Below are 22,608 nucleotides of genomic sequence, written 5' to 3' on the forward strand. Positions count from 1 at the left end.
TACCTTAGAGGGTCATTTGAGGAATAAATTCAGTGAGTGAAAGCACTTAGAAAATTATCACTATATAATTTTTTTTGAGGAAGATTAGCCCTGAGCTAACTGCTGCCAATCCTCCTCTTTTTGCTGAGGAAGACTGGCCCTGAGCTAATATCCGTGCCCATCTTCCTCTACTTTATATGTGGGACGCCTGTCACAGCATGGAGTGCCAAGCGGTGCCATGTCCGCACCCGGGATCCGAACCAGCGAACCCCGGGCCGCCAAAGTGGAGTGTGCGCACTTAACCGCTGCACCACCGGGCCGGCCCCTAAATTTTAATTTTTAAAACCAGGAAATTATAGAATTATTTAAACTGCCTTTAATAGTTTTAATAGTACAGTAAAAAAAAAAAAAAAGGTGCAGTAAATACCATAAAATTCCAGGATGCCATGGCACAAATTCAGTCACATCACTCCCTCAGTTCCTGTGGGCACCTCCACAGGAGCCTTGATTCACTTCTCCTCCGCACCCTCTGCCTAGCACAGGGCCCTCTGCAGTAGTTACTCACACACTGCCTACGTGGGTGACTTTAGATGACGCCGTCTCACAGCTCCTACCGAGGAACCCATAACCCTGGGGATCTTTCTACTTTCAGAGGCAGCATGGGAGCGGGCTTCTCTTCGACTATTTGTATATATGCAGAAACGTGAACTGTGTGTGCGTGTGAGAGCGAGAGAGAGCGCTATCTACTGATATAACTAGAAACCTACAAAGACGTTAAATCCACTAATTATGAATTCTTGGATTACGTCCTTCTGTCATAAAATGTATGCAGTTTCATATTAAGGTTTAATGAGGAAGAGCAGCACATTAATAGTAAAGAACTCCAAAGAAGTTATTGAGAAATCTACCACACAAGCGAGCAAGAATTCTACTACAGTTCAACACTTCTGGGCTGGTACAGGCTGGAAATCCTCTACATTAGCCCAAGAGTAGAGGTCAGCACCTCTGGCAAATGTCATCACCACTAGGACAGCAATCCCAAGGTCTCCATGCTTCTAGAAACAAAATCCACTCGGGACAGGGTTTCTCCTGCTCACCTGACGTTGGGCCTCCTCCAGGTTCCCACTAGCCCAAAGGGAGAGGCCAAGACCGTGGCGAATTTTGGCTTCATCTTCTCTTCGGCCCAGTTGCTCAGCTAACCTTAAACCTGAAATCAGGTAAAGAAATTTTAAGGACACATAAAAGACGGACAATTCCATCCTGCCAAGGAGTCCTGGAGGGTAACTGTGCCTCAGGGGTATATAAAGAACGTTAACTACGCAGCCAGATAAAATACAGGGCAAGAGCAGAAGCAGCCAGGGCAGAGTAAGCCTTCTCTTCAAAGTCTGTGTTGGTAGCGACCTTTCCAGGACACTTCAGGATGCCCCAGCAAGAGCTCAGGTGAAGGCTGTCAGCAGGAGACAGGTTTGCAGGACAGGCGAAAACACTGCAACGGAACCTAACCTGGCCACCCTGCCAGATGTGAAATCCCTAGCTTTTGCAAATGAAAACGTCTGGCCTATAAATTTAACCCAATCCTTTGGCTGGCCAAAGCTTTTCCTGACAGTTCCATAGTCAAGCACTGAAGCCACGCTAATACTTTTCCTATCTCACGTGCAGTGCATCCAATCAGTGTTGATGGGAGATGCATCTGACGTCTTCCCAACAGCAGAATGCTCACACCGCCTGACCCTGCCTTCTGTTACTGATGCCACTGACACATTTCCCATGCAATCAGTTTTTCCTTTAAGGCTGAGACTTTGATGTGCCTCAGCGGGGTTGCAGAACAAGTGCTATGAGTCGAAAGCTTTCACTGAGACTGTCCTCATTCTAATGGCCTTCAGATAGGCACCTGCAGTTTGGGTCACTTACCCACAGCAAGCTTCTGGATTTCAGGACACCAGCAACCTCCAGGGCTTTGTGGGAGCCAAATGTGAGGGCAACCATTTACTGTACTGGCCGCTAAGCAGTTCTCAGCAACATTTTGTTCTTTGTCTTGCTCTCTGTACATACGAGTTAGCTTGTGCAGAAGACAGCATGAAGGCTCCCACACTACGGCTCCACAAAGGAAGGACTTCCTTTTTCTAATCTAATCCAAGGTGGATGGGAACCTGTCTCTGAGCATGCTGGGCCCATGCAATTTCAGACTTCTGGAAAGTCAGTTGAGAGGCTAATAAAAGCAATACTCAGGTTCATGCTTGTAAAATAGTATGCATTTCAGAATGCACGTAAGTCAGAAAACTTAGAAATAGCAGTGTAAGTTTAAATCATGTCACTGTACCCAAAAATAATACTTGCAAATTAGTCACATTTTAAAATACCTCATAGAATAGGAACACAAATGAAAGAAGATGGTTCTTGGGTGGAAACAAGGATGCTAGCTGTTTCAACCCTCCACAAGCTAACCACATTCATCCTTCAGTGTAGCTATCCCCGCTAGGTCTGGGTCTGTGAGTCAGGAGGAGCAGTCATCGAGGCAGCCCTCCCACCCCCAGGAGGCAGGTTCTGTGCCAGCAGGGGCTGTGCTTTGTTCCCTGCTGGATTCCCAGCATGGAGGACACTCCCTGGCTCAGCAATAGTTAAAAGCCCACTGACCAGACATGGTACCTGTCCTGCCCAGCTTCTATCGGCTTCTGCCTCTATAGGAATCTGATCCACCCATCCAGCTCTCCTAAAGCCCAGTTTGCCCAAAACTAGTTGCAAAACTCCAGGTCAGTCGCTAAACCTCTCCAGGATCCCTTTCTTCATTTGCAGAAAGAGAAAAAGCTGGATGAGACTAGTGGTTTTAACCAGGGGTGTGTATACAAATCACCTGGAGAGCTTGTTAAAAGACTCAGACCAAGCCCCCCCCACCCCGTGATAGTGATGCAGATCCTCAGCCCTCTCTGAAAGGCAGGAGAGAGAGAGCACTGAGGTGGTTTCCAACTGGACTGTTCCCTCATTGCAAGAGGCTGCAGACCCGACTCAGAGCACTCAGAAAGCGCCTTCCAGGTGTCCTGCACATGGAACAGCTCCTGAGACGAGGCATCTGCTTTGGTCCACGAGTCACACCAGGCTCTCTGGTGGAGCACATCCATGAAACAGACACCATGGAGATGCCACAATTAGAATTTAGATCTCTGCAAGACTTAAATTACAAAAAACTGAAGAAATGGAGAGTTTTCCATAAATATAGAAGGATGTTACAATGTCTCAGGCGAAGCAGCTGCTTCATGGAAACAATATTTCAGGAGTACAAAAGAACACAGCTGAAAGGTTGTCATATGCTGGGCCTGAATTTAACAATTTTCACAAATTTAACTGAAAATCACCCCCCAGTTTGTTGGCATTTTACTACAGTCAAGCTTCAGGAAACCAAAAGCCAACTCTCATATTTAATTGAGGCAGAGTTCCCACTGAGTGGGAGCCAAATAAGGTCTGGGAAGTGGCTCCCAGCCTCTCAGTAACCTCTCAGCCTGCAGGCCAGAGCAACTCCTGGTCTGTGCAAAGGAGGACAGTGAACCGTCAGCCCCTGGCCCATTCTCTACTTTGCTTCCTGTTTCTCTCTCTCCTGGCTTCCCAGCTGGGGCTCAGAAGTAATAGCGATACAACTGCCCCAACTCTGCTCTGTTCTTGCAAGCTTAGAAACGATTCTATACAGGGTCTTCAGTGGTTCCTGGGGTCAGAAAACCTGGGCTAAGCCCCACTCCACCACTGACTGACCACATGGTCAGGATCAAACTACTGTACTCTCTGAGCCTCAGGTCACTTGGCTGCTAATGGGAATAAAAAGATACACTTCTAAAGGCTACCTGAATTAAATCCAACTAAATAAACTATATATGCAAAAGCCCTCCCAGGATGAGAGGATGCAATGTGCCCATTTGAGGGGAAGTGCTTTCCCGAGTAGAAAGCTCCATTCCAGAGTAAGGAGGTGGAAGGTAAACACATTGTTATGGGACTTCTGCTTCACGAGGAAGGAAGCATCCAAGGACTGACTGCTCAGGTAAGTGCATGGAATCTGATGCAGGAGGAAGAGAGGAGGTGAAGAGGAGGAGGAGAGGAGGAGGAAGAGGAGGAGCAGTCACTTTCTGGGCCTTCCTGGAACAAGATGCCCGTGGCACCAGCCCAAGCACTGTGGGTCATAAGCACTGGGAAGGAAGCCTGGTCAACTGCTTGAATGACCCTTAGACTGATGCTGCTGGATCAGACCTCAGCTGCCATACCAAAATTGACTTCTACATAGTTTTGACACAGAGATTTTCTGGAGGGACATCAGGGCTTGGAACAGATGGCCATTTTCCTCTGATTCAGGCCCTTAGATTTTATACGATTAGATCTTACTTGATTCATCTTGTGTGAGAACATGCTATCCACGCAGCAGAGGGCTCTGAAAAGCAAGGATGATATCAGCTCCTTAAGCAGCTGGCTAGCAGAGTAAGACAACCTGGGTAACACATTCTGGACAATGGAACACCTTTGTACTATTAAGGAACACTCAGTTGGGACACCATGGTTTTGGAGTTGAACTGATGATGTGGCCTCTGAGATCCTCTCTCCAAGCAGAGGTGGCCACTCAAACTGTGCATACTTTCTTCAGAGTAGTCTCTGAACTCCATCTCACAGGAGACTGAGAGACCATGATCGACCTTTTCACTTACCTTCCTGTAAGTACATGACTGCCTGGGAATAGTTCTGCAAAGCATGATGGGTCCTTCCAAGGCTACTATATGACACCGTCTTGGCCACCAAGTCATTCATCTGTGCAGCGATGCTCAAGTGCTGTTCTTGATAGACCACAGCCCTCTCAAAGGTGCCCAGGGATTCATACGTCAGGCCCAGGTTCCCGTAGGCTCGGCCCTGGCATGTGGGGTTGTTAGTTTCCTCTGCTATCTGAAGATCGAGCTGGTGGTACTGCAGGGCTGTATCATATTCCCCCATCTGCTGGTAAACGCCCCCTAGGCCACAGGCTGCATCGCTTTCCAGAGCTCGGTCTTTCATCTCTCTAGCAATGTTCAGTTGGCGTTCAAGGCAGGAAATCGCTTGTTCGTAATTCCCTAATTGGCTGTGCAGACTTCCCAGCTCTCCATAGGCCTGGGCTTTATTAAAGGCCTCCCCAAGCTCATGGGCGACCACGAGCCTCTTTTCAAAGCACACAAGGGCTTGCTGCAAGCTCCCCATTGCCCTGTGGGTATGTAGACAGAAAAGCAATGATATTATTTTGTGCAGGTGCAGACATGCTAAAGCCCCTGAGAAAATGAAAAGCATTTGTCACTGTCACTTACTATAGAAGCTCTTAACTCCTCTTCTGGCTAAAATCTATCATGTGCCCTTAAAGTGAGATGCAGGGGAATTTCATAATCTGGAAAGCAATTCAAAAGTCATCCCTAAGTGACCTTCCCAAGAGCTTGAGATTCAATGGGATATACACCCCAGAGGAAACATAAAATATATTAATAGGCACAATGATAGCAAGTGAACTGTTTGGTTCTTCGGGCCTCCCAATTTCCACTACCGCTTAGACTATGTTTTTGAAATCACTTTACAATGGCCATAAATCTTTCACCCTGAGCTTCTCAGAGCACTCTGTGGGTGATGATTTAGTTTGACCCTTGCCCTTCCTCCACTCCAGGAGCCCTAAGCCCCTGCCTATCTGGAGAGGCCATATATTCCGCAGACACAGACACCTTCTCGGGTTCCCCACATTTAGAAGGGAAGCATCACCTTGGCCAGCAGTGTGTCTTCTTTTGCTGCTAAGAGATGGCATGATAAGAGTGGGAAGAGCATGGATTTTGGCAGAAGACCAAACCAGTTGTGGGGGGCACATGAATTCCTTTCCCTGAGCCTCAGTGTCTGGATGATAATAAATCCCAACCCCATAGCAGATGATAATAAATTTAAAGTAATACAGGATTGCTATACATATTAAGCAAGATATCTATGCAAGGTGCCTAGCATGATGATAGTATGTTTCTTCACTCTGCTTTCCCTAAAAGCAACAAAATGAGGTTCAAGTAATTGGTGGGTATGGATGTTGTATTAATAAACACATTCATATAATGTGGGGGGCATTCAGAAAAGATCAGTTAAATTTGTTCATTCATCTTTCCCATTCCGATTTTTTATCCTGCTCATTATGAAGTAGTCAGAAAGGCATTACACTTGGAGTCAGAGAGCCCTGGGTTTGACTCTCAGCTGGGTAATCTCGGATATTAACGTAATCTCTCTGGGCCTTAGTGTCTTCCTCCATAACATAACAGTAATAATATCCCCTGCTAAATTCAAAGACTCATTAGAGGAACCAAATGAGATACGTGTGAAAATGCTCCACAGTTAATAAACTGCCATGCAGACATTAAGTTGCGTTACTGTCACAACTGCTCTTTGTGCAGGTTTATCAACCACATTTGTCCTCTGTCATTTTTACCTGTGTCCATTTCCCAGACCCCGGTAAGCCTTAGCTTGGTCTTGCATGCGATTGAGACTCTGGGCAACAGATAAATATTGTTCATAGTACTTGATAGCTTCCTCATAGTCACCCAGGGCCTCGTAGCAATCCCCCAGGTTGCCGTAGGCCCGGCCCCTGTCGAGCACAGACTCGTTTCCACTTAGCTGCTGCAGCATGGCCAACTGCTGCTCAAAATAGCCGATGGCTTCTTCCGCCACGTTCATGTTCATCTTTGTGATGCCCATGTTGCCATAGGCCTGGGCTTCTAGACCTGGGTCCTTCAGCTTCTGCCCTAGATCCAGCTGCTCTTCATAACACTTGAATGCCATTGTGTATTTCCCAAGGGCCATGTAGACAGCAGCCAGGTGCCCATGAGCTCTGCACTCCCCTGGCAAGTCACTCAGCTCCTGATATACCTCCAGTTCCTGCGTGTGATAACCCAAGGCCTTGTCATATTTCTGGATCATTCGGTATGCAGTGCCCAGGGCTGCATATGCACTGGCCTCCAGTCTTCTATCCTTCACATGGTGAGCTAAGCCCAGCTGCTGCTCATAGAATTTTATTGCACCATTTATATCTTTTTTACAGATGAATATATCTCCCAGGTTCCCTAGGGCTCGAAATTTAGCCTGGGAATTATTGAGAGACTGGGCTAGGGACAGTAGGTACTTTTGACACTCTTCAGCTTTGTTGAAATTCAGCAGAGCCTTGAATGCTAGGCCCAAGTTGCAGTAAGCTTTTGCTTGGCTCAATTTGTCGTGAAGGTCTTTTGCCAGTGCTAGATCCTGCTCATAGTATTTCACCGCCTCCTGGTAATTTCCAAGGCAGTAATGGGCATAGCCAAGATTGTGGCAGACCTTCCCTTCTCCTTCCATGTCTTGAAGGTCAGGAGCAAGCCGGAGGTACTGTTCATAATAGGGGGCAGCCTGGACATACTCTCCCCGAGAGCAGTGGAAGTTGCCCAGGTTGCTGAGGGCCCGGGCCTCACTCTGGATGTCACGCAGCTCCCGGGCAATGTTCAGGTGGTTCTGATAGTGCTGCAGGGCTCGGTCGTGGGCACCTAGGGCCTGGTAGGCCACAGCAAGGTTCCCATGTGTGGATGCCTGCGAGGCGCGGTCATTCACTTCCATGGAGATCTGTAGCTCCTGCCGGTGGTACTTGACCGCCTGGTCGTACATGCCCAGAGCATTGTAGGCATTGCCCATATTCCCATAGGCACGGCCCTGGGCAGCGTAATCACTCAGCTCCTGGGCGATGCACAGGTGGGTCTTATGCAGCTTCAGTGCAGTATCATAATCGCCTTTCATCTGGTGTATGATTCCTGAGAAAGAGAATAAAAACAGAAAAACGTTGGAATAACCGATTAGCAATTTGGAAACAAATGTAATTTGCAACTCAATTTATACTCAAATACAATCCAGATGAATTAAAGAATTTAAAATAACAGAAGGTAGAATTCAATATTTATCAGCTCTCCAGAGGGGGTATAGCTTTCTAAGTTTTGAAGCAATGGCAAATTGACAGATTTGATTACAAAAATAAATTTCATACTACAAATATGTATCTAAAATTAAAAGGCAAACACAATACTGGGAAATACATGAAACATATATGAAAAAATTCAATAACTATTGTGTGTAAAGATTTCATTTGGTTTGATTTAAAAAAATCAAGACCCCAATTTACTGAAATAGACAAGGAACAGTAGGTGTGAGCAGACAACTCGTGCAAGGAAATACAAAGAGTAACCACAGGGGAAATGCTAATTTCTTTTAATAATCAAAGAAATGCAAAATAAAACAACCCTGAAGTATCATTTTACTTCTACTAAATTAGCAAACAAAAAATTTAAACAATACCCTACATTGACAAGGTTGCCCTGAAACTGGTAAAGACATTAACCGCTGGACAGAAACTGCAATAGCCTTTGAAGCAGCAGCAGGGCAAGAACCACAAACACGGTCTTGCTCAGACCCTGCAATCCTACTCAGGTAATGTATTCTAAGGAAATCATTCGACAGATGCAAAAGCTATAGCGTAACAGTCTTCACCGCAGCATGACAGATGAGTGGAAAATCAGAAACATCGTAAATGACAAACACTGGGGGACTGTATAAGCACATGTTGGTATATCAACTCAAGAGAGGATTATGCAGTCATTAAAAAGATAATTATGAAGTCTATGCAGAAGAATGGGGGAAAAACGTTCTTACAATAATGTTAAGTGAAAAATGCAGAAAACAATGCTGCATGTTCCTTGTGACAACAACTAGGAAAATAAATGTGTGCACGTGGACAAGACCTTGAGGGGATTATTAAAATAAAAACAGTTGCCTTGTTAGGTGATGGGATTTGAATAATTTTTGTACCAGAATTTCTTGTAATTCTACTATACATCTTTTACTGTCAACTATAATAGTCCTTCAAACAATGCTCATAAACTATGCTCTAGCTGCTAAGCTATTGTTTTTACAAGCAGCTCAAAGTGAGATATATCATAAATATAAAGTAGCTCCAAATGAGGCATATCATAAAAGTAACTTGGGAGGTGCCTTTGAGGAAAGCCTGGTTCATCCCAGTTCGGGCTGGGGTGGGGGGCTCTGGAAAAGGTACAGGGAATCTAGTATACAACCAGGTTTCTCCTTGCTCTTGGTTTCGAACATGCTTTTCCATGCATCAATGCATGAGTGACCAAAACCTGCAGAAGTACAAAAACTCAAAAACACCAAGATGGGTTCTTCTTAAAATGTCTGAACTGAAAACGCTCACTGAGAAAGAAAACTGTCAACATACTGTCTCTGCAATTTATTTATCTCTGTGAGACCTATCATTCATTCATTCATCCATTCACTTCCACACTGACCCAGCAAACATTAACTGAGTATTTATTGTGTACTAAGCCTTGTGGTGGGCAGCAGGGGTAGAGAGAACAATGAAGACACGAATCTGCCCTCAGAAAGCACACAGGGTCATAAGGAAGAAGTCATGAAACAAATAATGTCAGTACACATAACAGCTGCTGAAGTGAGGCGGGGAGAGAGGAGCATGTCAGGGCCACTCTTCTGGTCCCGACTTCCTCCTCTGCCTGAGGTGGAGGTCTGCCCTGCCACAGGAGTGGCACCTATCTCTGGGCCCAGCCATCTCTTTGACATTAACTGGACTTAGGGTACTGGATAAATCATTTAGCCTCTCTGAACGTTTTTTAGTTCACCTATAAAATGAGGAAAATAATATCCTTGATACCATTAGAGGGTAGTAGTGAAGATCAAAGGAAATGATGTATGTGCAAGTGCATTGTACATTGTAAAGTGAAATTCAAATATTAGTTACTGAAATTACTATATGCTTCCAGGAAAGGGAATTCTTGAGGTGGTAGAGATTAAATAAACTATGGTAATTCTTTTCTGTATTTTCTTGTATGAGTAAACTAGTTCATAATTTTTTTAAAAAACTAAGTAAATCATGGTAGTCTATACAATGGAATAACATGGTGCCATTAAAAATGGTGAAGTAGAAGTTTATATATCAATATGGGAAAAATTACAATACATTAATAAGATATACGGTCACAAAGAAGTACATTTTAATAAAAACATTAATAGGGTGTGTGCATAGACATATATATTTATATCTATACATACACATAGAGAATAAAATTTATTTAAATGTTAACAGTAATCTTTGGGTGGTAAAATTATGGTTTTTTCCTTTTGCTTATCTGTATTTTAGGCATTTTTTCTATAGTGAATATATAACACTTTGTTTAAAAATTACTGAAAGTATTTTTGAAACTCTGATCCAATAAGAGGAGTAATATTCCCAGGGATTGGGTCTGGTCACTTCCCTGGGTTGGAGATGTCACCAGCATCCTAGCTGGAAGGACCAGAGTTTTTCAGAACCTGTCTCAAGGTTAGAAACTCTAAGCTCTCCAAGAGGCAATACCTTAGCATCACCTGGAACACTTTCAGTGGTGAAAAATTATTAGTGACACACATTGCAGTTCTAAAGGCCTGAATTTGGCCTATATCGCTAAACTGCTTTTATCTAAAGAGTAAAACTTTTAGATTTAAATTTTCCAGGTATCCTTAGACGGAATGAATCATTTACTCCCTCTCTCCTCAGCTTCTGCATTTCTAAAATGAGGGTCAAAATATCTGCCCAGCCATGAGTCCATAGTTACGAAGAGTCAGAGCTAGCGAGGGCAGCAGGAGTGTCTCCCTCTGAGCACTTTCTTCTACAGCGATACCTCTGTGTTCATTTTTCCCCACAGCTTTGGGATTTCTTTGCAGTGATTTTTAAGCCAATATGATCATTATTTTGTTGCTAAGATGATGTTAAGGGGAAGCAAGCAGTGAGAGACCTTCCGAGAAAGCACTCAAGGGAGCTCAGGTTTTTTGCACGCTCCCTACCACCAAGACACAGGTCTCCTGGCCAGCCTCCCACCCTGTCCACTTATATCCCATCCTACAGGAAGCTAGCTAAGCATCTGGAAGGCACACTAGAATGGAAAAGGCACAGAACTTTAAATCAGAAGTCCTGTTTTACAAGACTGGCTTCTACCTCATTCAGCTTAGTATCTTTGAGACAATCACTTTATGTCTCTGAGCCTCTTTTTTTTTAATTGAAAACTTTTTGGTGTTTTCCGTTTTCTTATTAATAAGGTCAGGCTATAATCATCTCAAAGAAATAGTATGAAAAACATAATAGCATATATCAACAAGCTTTGTAAACTATATAGCATGCTATCTAAGCACGGTATGAGCAGTACTTAGAAAGGAAAAGGAATTCTCTGTCTCTTATTCTCATGGCCTTAAGAGTCTGGCCTAGTTAATAGGGAGCAGTTGGGATGATAATGGCTCCCCAGGGTTCAATGATCTGTGAAAGAAACTGCCTGCTGGTTATGGCAAAATGATCTGACCCCCAGCCAGCTTGCCCGAACATTACCCTTTTCTCCTGTTCTTCCCCTCTGTCTGACACTTCCAAGGGTCTATAAAGAATCCTAGGAAGATTCTCAAAACAAAGACTTGGGATACAGGCAAGGGTAAGAGGAGGTGGGCCTGGCGGAGATGGGAATTTTTTCATCTGCCCCGTGTCTCTACTGACCCAGTCGCTGCCAGCCTGGAGAATTCTGAACGGAACATTACACACTCTTGGCAGCCTTTCTCTTTGTTGAGGCAACATAAAGGCGGCCCTGAGAGCTGCCAGCAGAGTGACTGCACATGCTGAGGAGATAATCTGCAGATCCTCCTTCCCTTTCGAGACCACAGCTTGATTTTCCAGGGCCGTCACTCAGATGAAGACTTACAGAGGGCCTGTCAGCAGGGGTGCACGAGGTGACAACGTACTGCCGAGAGGGGAATTAAATGAAGATTAGTGGGGCAGAAGATCCTCACAAAGCTGAGTTCTCACAAGGGCGTGCAGAGAAAGAACACACGGTTATAAATTTATACATCACCACAGTTGGCCTCCACCTATGCATCAGGAATGGTTACTGCCATGGAAATACTACTACCTACTTCAAAGAGCTGTTGTGAGAGCCAAGGAGATCATGCTGATGAGAAGCTAGGACAAGTGCCTGGGACAGAGTAAATGCTCAATACATTTGCTTTTATTATTAACCATTACCAGCAAAGACCAAGGGAGGTGTGAACAGGACAAGCCAAGCAGAAGAATTTCTACTGAAACTAGAACATTTAGCATTTTGGCAATGAATTCTGGCTGCCTTCTACTGGTGAATTCTCTGAAAGCAGGGTTTCAGTGCAACTCCATAAACAATGGAAGCACTCTTCTCATTTATTGAAAATATCATTGTTCTGATTATTAATAGTGCACAATCCAAATGAGGCTTTAAGAGCTCAGCTATCCTTTCCTGCTGCTGTCCAACAGGGTGAGTTCTGCTCCATCCTAGCCAAATCACCAGCTATTCGCAGAAGAAATATAAGATTTGGGGACTGGAAGAGGCTCACTTTATAAATGACATGACCCAGGCCCAGTGAGAGGAAGTGAGTTAGTGGCAGAGCTGAAGGAGAGAGTTTTGACCCACATTTGTCCTCAGCTGTACTAGCCCATCTGCTTTCAAGATATCCAGGAGACGTGAAGGGACTGTTATTAGTCTTACTAGGTGTGACATGGAATAGTAGCCATGCTTTAAAAAGTTCTCATCTGTTAGAAATACATATGGAAGTATTTACAGACGAAATGACATGATGTCTATGGCTTGCTTTAAAAATACTCCAGCAGGGGGGAGAACGGTAAGCATGTAGCGTGTTTATGAAAATAGATGAAACAAGATTACCAAATTGTTGATAATTGAGTTATGTATACACGGAAGTGCATTATACTATTCTCTGTGTATGTGCGTGTGTGTGTGTGTGTGAGAGTGTATGAAAATTCCCACAATAGAAAGTTAATCAAACAGTAAAGATATGCAGAGAGATCTGTACTGCACATTCTTCTGTAGCCCCTTTTGGATCAGGAAACTCTTCCTCATAGCTAAGTCCTGATGTGGATGTTTAAGTTCATTTTTCCGTCTTTGGGACCTCAGTAGAAAATGAAATCAGCTGGTCAGCCTATACCAGCCTCCATATCCTTCTCCAGGCTGAAAGGAGGACATGTGCAGATTGAAAAAAACACAGTGCTTTGTCCTATTGCTTTAATTTATTTATAGTCATGATACGTAGTTTTACCTTCAATTTCAAATGATCTTAAAGGATAAGATGATACCCTGTCTATCAAACAGGCACGGTGGGAGGGGATGGTAAAAACAGCTGAGAAAACCTGCTCCACAGAAACAGCACTGCATATTCTCAATCCTCCTTCTCACCAGGAGAAGTGGCCCGTTTCTCCAGGGGACCCATTATTCCAACTATAGACATCTTTAGGTTCCCTGGATCCTCTCCTTCTCAAATTTCCACAGGGTTCTTCTACACTGTACCTAAAATATCTCAACGCTTGGGGTGGGGAGGACGGGACAGAGCTGGTTAGTAAACAGATGGCTGGAATCAAAGGCAAGACAGCAAACTGCTCTATGTTAGAAATGCAACCAACTGGATGTTTTATCTAACTCATTTTCAGGTTACTTTTTATGTACCTGGAAACAAGTCTCCATTATTTTTGCCAGTGGAGGACAGCAAAGGAACAGATATTTTAAAATGGCAGATAATTCCAAAATTACTTGTCATGTGATTTCAACTACGAGCACCTTCCTGGGGGGTAAACTTTTCCTGAGAACTTGGGCTGGTTCTCTACTTAATGATGTCATTCACACCTCAAAACAATCCTGTGAGGTCAACATTGTGGTCTCAGAGACCCAGGAGCTTCAAGGACTTACTCAGGTCCACACAGCTTTAAGCGGCAGGACTGATAGTGGAACCTAGGTTCTTCCGACTCAGGAGTCCATGCTCTTTCACCTGCTCCCCTTCTGAAACGAAGCTGGAATGTCTTCTAGCGAAAGGTGGACATGATTTTGCATCCATTTCCTCCTTATTAACATTAGTATACTGTTGTGGCAAACCAACCTTATGGAAGCTATATAAAAACAGATTGACAGCCTGGCTAAATTTGTATACAGAGCACAGAAGTACACATTAGAGACCAGAAAATCCTAAGAGACTCAGGAATGTAGTAGGAGGAGGCAGAAGTAGTCATCTGTGTGGGTGTCACCTCCGGAGAATTCTTGGGTCATCACGTGTGTCTCTTCTGCCATCATTTATCTTAATTACATCTGTCTACTTTTTCTACCGAACCCGCCAGGCTCTTCCTGTTACTCCAAGGGATAAGTGAAGTTAAGAGCCTGTTATCTTCTTTGCTTCAACAGCAATTTAGGATGTCTTCAGTGACATTGAGAGTTCAGTGGCACTTCTGTCCCAGATCCCAATTGCCCTTCCCTTCTGTTTCAGTTCTAAGGAGCCTGCTATAATAAGGTCAAGGAAATCCCTGCACATGCCACCTCTCCCTCCCACAAACACACTCCAATGGAAACTATCTGTCATTTCCCCCCCAGCTTTATTGAGGTATAATTGACAAATACCATTGTACAGAGCATACAATGTGACGAATTGATACACATATACATTGTGAAATGTTTACCACAAGCAAGTTAATTAACACGCCCATTACCTTTTTGTGGTGAGAATGCTTAATATCTTCCCTCTTAGCAAATTTCAAGTATACACTAAGTATTACTAACTACAGCTACCATGCTGTACATTAGATCCCCAGAACTTATTCATCTTATAACCAAACTTGGAGGAAATAAAATGTACTTAAAAGAAAAACAGAGAAGTCCTAATTGCTAATCCCTGGCCCTCAAACTCCCGTTAGCCTGAACAGAGGCAGAGTCAGTTCCTCTGTAGTCCCCTCCTGCCACCATCCCAAAGGCTTGGGCTAAATAACAGTGACAAGAAGCCCGTCTGCAGCCCAGTGGAGCCCACAGATATTTTCACTGCCTTCATATATGGCCCCACTTCCTACTTCCCTTGGATAGTTAAAAAACCAAGACTGCAGGTGAATAGCTCTGAAATTCCCTGGGCCTGTACAGCTGTAAAACCTGAGGCAGTGGGGAAGATTAATTGGGCCACGACGTAGGGGAAGCTATAATTAAACCAATTAAAAAGGAGGTGTTTGGAGAGGGGCGCTCCAGAGATGGATGAGGAGGTAGGAAGTGCTGGGCACAGTCATCCCTAACGGCTGTGGCCAGACCACTGCGAGAGAACTTGGTTGGAAGCCCAGAGCAGAGTGAAAAATATGCTGTGCTTGCCGGGCCAAGCCCCGCCATTAGTCACTGTTTGGAAGAGGCAAAGTGTGCCTGGTTTTCATTCTGGATCACAATAAGAGGTGAGAGGCACCCTCATAAGTTCATAATGCAGAAAATGTTACAGGGAGTTAGTTTCAATATGAAACAAACATTTCTTTTGCTTCGAGGCCTGGGGTAGAATCACTGAAATGCTGAGATAGCTGCTTCTGCCCCTCCCTTGAGCTGAGCCTCTAAAAACTGGACCAGTCCCACCTCCCTGGAGCACCTTGTGAGGGTCCCTCTGGCCTGCAGAGTAAAGTACAGACCAATTAAAACAGCATTTACAAGCTTCCAAAATCCAGGTCCAACCCAGCCGTTCCTGTCCCACGTAGGCTCTTTATGCTATGCCAGCAGCCAAGCAGCTCCACTCACCCTTCCACTCCATCCCGCCCTGCCTTGTATGCCTGACTTTCTCATCCCATTTGCTTGGCTTGCACTGCCTTTCTCCCTGATCTGTGGCAGACTTTACTAATGTTCCCTACTCTCTGGTCTCTTCCACACTAGACATGTATTTTCCCCACCCAGGAGAAGTTAGGTGTGGCCAAGTAACTTGCTTTGCACAATGAAATGTGTGTAAAGTCATGTGTTACTTCCAGACAAATGTTTAAGAGCTGGAGTGCAATATTCCATGCTCTTTCTTACCGTGCCTCATTGACTGTGGTAGCTGTGTGTGCCGGATGGTGCCGCTATAGCAAGATGGAGCCATGGCAGGCCTGGACTAGTGAGCTGCCTGTGAAGGTTACACAAACCTGTAGTAGGCTGTGTATAAATATAATACTTTGTTGTTTGGGGCCACCAAGATTTGCGAGCTGCTGTTACTGTACCAGACCCTAGTACCTCCTGATGAATGTACCATCTAATATCAACCTTCCAAACCCTCGCCATAACCTACAGTTTCAAACTGTGCTGACAAAGCCTATGTGAGAAGAGAGACACCTATTAATAGGAGTTTCCTGAGGGAAACTACATCAGCTACACCTCCGGATGTTTTAAATTCTAGCTCTGGATCAGGAGAGACCACTAAAATCTATAAACAAACCAAATTACCTTGGACCTGCACAGAGTAGGCTTCAGTGAGTTAAAGGTTAATCTTAATGCCCCAGGATTAGTTATTTGTTTTTGATTCAATTTTGCTATTAGAAAAAGCACACTGAAATCTATTATAATCTTTGCTGTTAAAACTGTATTGATAGCATAAATTTTGTTACCAGAATCCCTTATATAAAATCTCTCTTAAGAAATTTCTTTTAGAATTCAGCTTTCTTTCCCCTGAGGAATTCTATGCTCTCATCCTTTGGGTAATGAGAATTATGTGTTTTTCTTTTTGCTTTGGCCGCCAGGAAGCTCTGACTCAAATATGAAACTCTACTATAACAACTATGTTAGCCTTTATGGGTTGCATGTCTGGGCTCTTTTCCCTGATCTTGGTTTCTACTTTTATTTGTATTTCCCTGATCTTGATTTTCTATTTCTATAGTATCATCATTTGAGATTGTAAGCTAAGTAAAATCCTTTATGGAATGAAACAAGTTATAAACAAGCAAGCAATCGAAAGTTATACCTGTTGCATGCTCAGCTGACTTTGCCCCAGTAATCTGCCTATGCCCTTAGCCTATCACTACTAGACTTTGCTGCAGTTTGTGCCATGGGCCCTATTTTACAAGCTTTAACCATCCAGAAGTGCTAGTTACTTGGAGATAGCACTTTATGGTGGACAGGCAATGTGGCCAGCACTGGAAGTTCTCTATGCCTGGCTCTACCACTTCACTTTTACGTTCTTACAAAAGTTACTGCTTCTCCTGGCCTCAAGTTTTCACCTCTCTCGGATGGCTATTCCAAAGATCAAACAAAGTGAATGCCAAGGTGTGAGTCTCCATTTTCTAGGGTATTGGTACTATTCCAGACAGCTTCAATAACTATAGTCCTAAGTATTACAAATAACAAAATCAAAATACGCCACTCCCTCTAGCATTATTGTACTATAGAGTGCAATTCACTCTAAGTCTTAGATGCCATCATATTTCCAAAGTGAGTACACGAAAGGGAACTTGATACCAGATCATCTCATGTAAGGAGAGTGCAAAATTATGGGCTCTGAGAACATTATAACCAAGCTCTGCATGTGATGTGATAATGGGGCCCATTTCCTTAAGGGTCTCAGTGCGTGCATATGGGAGAGGCCCCCTGAGGGTATTTGGAAATGTGGTGGGGCATTTTTGGTTGTCAAAATATCTGGGGGCCCAAACTGGCAGGCTGTAGGGTGGGCTCAGGGTATCAAACAGCCTGCAACATGTGGGAAAGTCTTGCACAATGAAGAAGCCACCCCTAAAGGCCAATGGACTGTACCGAGACACACCAGATGCTCTAAGGCGATTTTACACCCTGGTACTAATTAACAATCTGAAAAAAAATTCCGTTTCTGTACGGTCATCCAGTTTACGTTGTTAAAATAAATCCTCAAAGCTAATTAATTGGGAAGTCTTTGGGCTGGTATCCCATAATTTAAGCAAAAGACTGAGAAACTGGAAAACAATTTTAAAATTTGCCTCACTAACTGATTGCCTTCACCAGTTTTTTACCTGTGAAATGTAATTCATTCATTAAGAAGATAAATTTAAAAATACCTACATATGAGCTTCCTCCCAATTTCACTATGATGATAAGGGAGAGGGGAACACTTCCTAAATAATAAAAATAGTAGCAGCAGTAATAATACTGACAACAATATATGAAATTCTCCTTTGTGATCTCATTCAACACCGTGACACTAAGAACCTACTATGTGACTCCCAAATACGCGATGCCAGCTTGGAGATCTCTCCCAGACATAAGTCTCATAAATCGAACTACCTAATGGATATGCCTCAGATAACCTAAAGCTCAAGGTTCCCAAAAATGTTTGCTGAATTGTTGAGCGGAATTAAATCTAACATTTTATGGCACTTGTCAGTTGTCAAAGTCCTCGGGCCTCCACTATCTTGTTTCACTCTAGGACAAAGGCAGGGTGGCTGGGTCTGCATTTGAAGACACTCACAAAAGCCACATGGTCACTAGGTTACAGAGCTAGGACCTGAACTCAGGCCCACGCCTCCCACCCCAGCGCTCTTCCCCTGGGTTACTTTGTCCCTCTGAGGGTCCGAAGCAGCAACTGCTGGAGAATTCAGCCGTGCAATTTGGGGTGAGGACAAAGCCCATGCCCCAGGGCCACAACATTCCATCAGCCCAGAGAGGAGGAGGGGATGGCACAGCCTGCCCAGACCAACAGGGAGTCCTGGAAACAGACAGGGAAAGGGAGGAGGAGCAGAAGAGCAGGCCAAAAGAACAGCCCTTCAAAATGATTTCACTTTGCAAATTCAATTGCAAAGCAGATGGATTTTCCAGCAAGGCTGGAGAGCAAATTATGAAATCTGCTTTCCCAAGGCAATCGGGTCTGAAAAGCTTCATTTTAGAAATTTACACTGGATAGAAAACTCAAACTCTATGATTGTGTGAAGCGTTCTAGCTAGATTAAGCATAATGCTATTAAAACAAGTGATTCATATATTCTGCTCATTTTTCTATTAGTACATGGACTTTTGGTTAGGGTAATTTTGAAAACATGGAAAAGAGCAAAATGGGATTGAAATTGTGAATCCATTTTCTGCTTTCAGTTTTTCTTCCCTTTCTGTTTAATTGAGAGGGATTTACTTAGGAAATTAGAGGCTCCTGAGGCTGGCTCACTTAGGCATATCACAGATTATACTGAAACATGTCCACCTAGAAAGCTTTTGTGAACAGCTTTAAATCTGAAACCCCATTTACCTCCTTTATTCAAGTTGTAGACTCATAGGATCAGAGAAACCTGTAGAAATCACCTAAACGTGGGCTTCCCAAAACACTTGCTGATTCTTGACACACTTCAAATCTCCTACATCAGGAAGGGGTGGATTCCTGTCTGTCTGTCCTGCCAGACCAGTGAGCTGTCCATCTACACTCCTATCTCCAGCCAACCACTTCTTCCATGCACATATAAATAAAGGAACCACCCAGTCTCTCCCCTTTGATCACATACAGAATGCTAACGCAGAATACCATTAGCGTCAAGACCCAGACAACTTTAATGCTTCTGTGGCTTTCTTTTTGTCCTTTTCTTGTGCATATTTTTACGTTATTGAGATTCTATAATCGAAATTGAACAATCTCAAAAATATTTTTTCAATTATAAAAATAACACATGTTAAAAAATGCATCTGGCAGACAGAAAAGTTTGGCTCAGCCAACACTCATTTCCAACTTCCTCCTTCTCTCTTGCTGCCTCTGGCTATGGGGCTGAAAAGCTAACTATTCACTTTCCCAGCCTCCCTTGAAGCCAGGGTTGGTCAAAAGACACTATTTTGGTCAGTAGACAAAAGCATAAATCTGCCAGCATTTTAGGGAAAGCTCTTCCTTTTCTGATAAAAGGATACAAAAGCAGCTGGCTCAGCATCTCCTGCTTCTCCTGATTTGAACAAGTCATGATGCCTGGAGCTGCAGCAGCCATAATGTGACCACGAGGCATAAAGCCCTAGCATGAGAGAAAGGCCAAGAGAATTGCAGAGTAATAGGCCCTGTTATCCACAACCTCTGAACCAAGGTCAGGTGCCTCACACTTGTTTTGTGAGAAAAATAAGCCCCTATTTGTTTAAGCCACTATAAATCAGATTTTCTGTTTCTTAGCCAAAGTATTACTGTTATAATATTCAATGTAGAAAATATGAAACACAGAAAACCTCTATATAGCTATCTATCTTACCAGAGACAATCATTGCTAACACGTTAGTAGAGTTCCTGACAATCTGTTTTTGTGTTGGTGTGGATTGTTTTGTTTATACTATTAAGATTATATTAGGTGGCACAGCAGTTAAGTTCGCACGTTCCACTTTGGTAGCCTGGGGTTTGCTGGTTCAGATCCCGGGTGTGGACATGGCACCGCTTGGCAAGCCATGCTGTGGCAGGCATCCCACATATAAAGTAGACGGAGATGGGCATGGGTATTAGCTCAGGGCCAGTCTTCCTCAATAAAAAGAGGAGGATTGGCAGCAGATGTTAGCTCAGGGCTAATCTTCCTCAAAAAAAAAAAAAAAAAAGATCATATTATATGTACAGGTTTTTAAACATAATTAAACTAAGACCAGGTTCGTAAAGGAAGATAATAATAAAAAGGACTTTATGATGGGTATCTGCAGTTAGGTATTTGCTTACAATTAGATCATTCAATACGGGTTTAAAGAATGTAGACAATCATTTCTCAAGTTTCTTGGTAATGAAAATGGTCATTATGTTGCTCTCTACAGCTCTGCTTTGTAGAATAAAAAGAAATGTTTTTAGTTCAGTAACTCTTCTGATAGTGTTTTCACAATGTAAAATAACTAAGCCATTCTTAGGAAGTGCCGGGACAGAACGACATCAGTTATGGCTGTCAGGGGTATCACACGGAACAAGAGTCGTTCGAAATGGGGGTGAAGGATGTGGCAAAAGAAACACATTTTCTGGTACTGGTCAAGGAGACAAAGCAGGGCAGTCGACAGATACACGGCAGGTTCAAAGTTCTCTTGGTAGCAGAAGCCACTTTACAATACACTGGCCAACTGAAACGTGGGAGCAGATGAGAAAAAGAAGGCCCTCAAGGCCTCCAGTCACACTTCCTAACTCTTGTCTTCACTTGTTTGTTCTTTTCCTCTATGCTCTAACAGAGCCTGTTCTCCATATCGTGGACTCAGTTTCCCCCTGGATCAGTTGCGCTCAGTTCTACCTTTATTTCAGATTTTACATTTTTAGGTTCCTTGCAATTCTTCCTTCCATCACCCGTCTTCTTTTTCATCTGATTCTTTTTTCCCATATCAACCTCCTTTCTCCTTATGATCTTCCACTCCTATTTCACGTCTTTTTGCATCTGCTAAGGATGCCAAACTTGTGTAAACTTTTCTTTTAGTTCCTACAGTGAACAATTTTTAAAGGTCTGCTTCCCTTCTGAGAATCAATGCTGCTTCTTCCTTATTCTGCAGCAATTTTTCATCTATCTCTATTTTTTTCCTGTTTGAGCTTCAAATAAAGCAAGGTGTACCTAATATTTATTCATAAATAAAGTGCATGGTTTGTGCTCCAATGGAGTTGGCCCCATTCTCCATGTGCTTGGGTACTGGCCAAACCCCAGCCTCAGATCTACAGCTAGATGACAGACGACGATGTACATAGCGCCTAGCTCAATCCCTGGCGTGTAATAGCATCTACTTTAATAGCTAAAATGATCAAGGACATACTATGTGCCAGGCCCTGTTTTAGGCATTGTACCTGTGTTGATGTAATTCTCACAGGGGCATATGAATTAAGCACTATAATTATTCTGATGTTCCAGATGAGTCACAAGGAGGTTAAGGAACTTGCCTGACATCACACACCTAGAGAGCAGCAAGCTGGGATTTGAACCCAGGCAGTCTGATTCTAAAGGTCAAGCTCTTAACCAGTATATCTGACAGCATTTAATGGCATCTGAGCAATAAATGAAGCTTCTGTGAGCAGGATGTAGGTAGTGAAAGCGGAATTTGGGGAGGTACTATCTATGCCCAGTGCCTTTTAAATCATCTCTAGATTGCTCACCTGAGATCTAGTCATGGGTTTCCAGTTGTCTCAGGTTTTCACTTCATCAACTTCGAATGGGGGTCAGGGGAGGTAATTCTTCAGGACAAAGTCCCAGAGGTTCCCCAACACTGAAAAGATCGATACTAAACCGGATGGGTTCTCAACTGCTAACCAACTTCGTCTCCCATGCCTCACAGTATACACCCTCCACTCCAGCTAGCTCTCAACTTCGTCTCCCATGCCTCACCGGTACACACCCTCCACTCCAGCTAGCTCTCAACTTCGTCTCCCATGCCTCACCGGTACACACCCTCCAGTCCAGCTAGCTCTCAACTTCGTCTCCCATGCCTCACCGGTACACACCCTCCACTCCAGCTAGCTCTCCTCTGTGTGCTTCAACAGAGCAAACTGAATACATTGCACACCCTAGAGAAACAGTAAGAGTGGCAATTACAATGACTGAGTGTTACACAGATCATGCCTCCAAAGAGCTCACCGTGCTCTCATCTCTCTCTTCCCTTTATCTTTATAGTATTACTCAGAGGGATGCAAAGTTATTAATCATTCATTTTCCAGATGGAGAAATTGAAGTACAAAGAAGGGGAGCAACCTACCCAAAGTCAGACAGCTGGTTACTGTTAGTATGTACCTGTTTCCGATCTCATCTCCTTAGGATCAGGCTCTGTGAGTCCTCCAGAGTGAAAAATAACTTGATTTATTAATCTCTGTTGGCTTGGACATAATTTGCTAAAATGCCTTTATCATCTTTTCA

The 22,608-nt window shown here is 43.6% G+C and overlaps 1 protein-coding gene across 4 annotated transcripts in view; it reads right to left on the minus strand.

Annotated features, from left to right (window-relative positions):
• The window catches only part of TTC28 (tetratricopeptide repeat domain 28), a 604,528-nt gene that overhangs the window by 101,444 nt on the left and 480,476 nt on the right, over positions 1 to 22,608 (minus strand). For all 4 annotated transcript variants that reach the window (XM_046640182.1, XM_046640181.1, XM_046640184.1 and 1 more), the window contains 3 exons: positions 6,425 to 7,766; positions 4,659 to 5,182; positions 1,077 to 1,186 (listed from right to left, as the gene is read on the minus strand). In XM_046640182.1, the coding sequence (XP_046496138.1) occupies positions 1,077 to 1,186; positions 4,659 to 5,182; positions 6,425 to 7,766 (1,976 nt within the window). The remainder of the gene's footprint in view (positions 1 to 1,076; positions 1,187 to 4,658; positions 5,183 to 6,424; positions 7,767 to 22,608) is intronic.

This window comes from Equus quagga, chromosome 15, assembly GCF_021613505.1.
Source record: "Equus quagga isolate Etosha38 chromosome 15, UCLA_HA_Equagga_1.0, whole genome shotgun sequence".
Taxonomy (NCBI): Eukaryota; Metazoa; Chordata; class Mammalia; order Perissodactyla; family Equidae; genus Equus; species Equus quagga.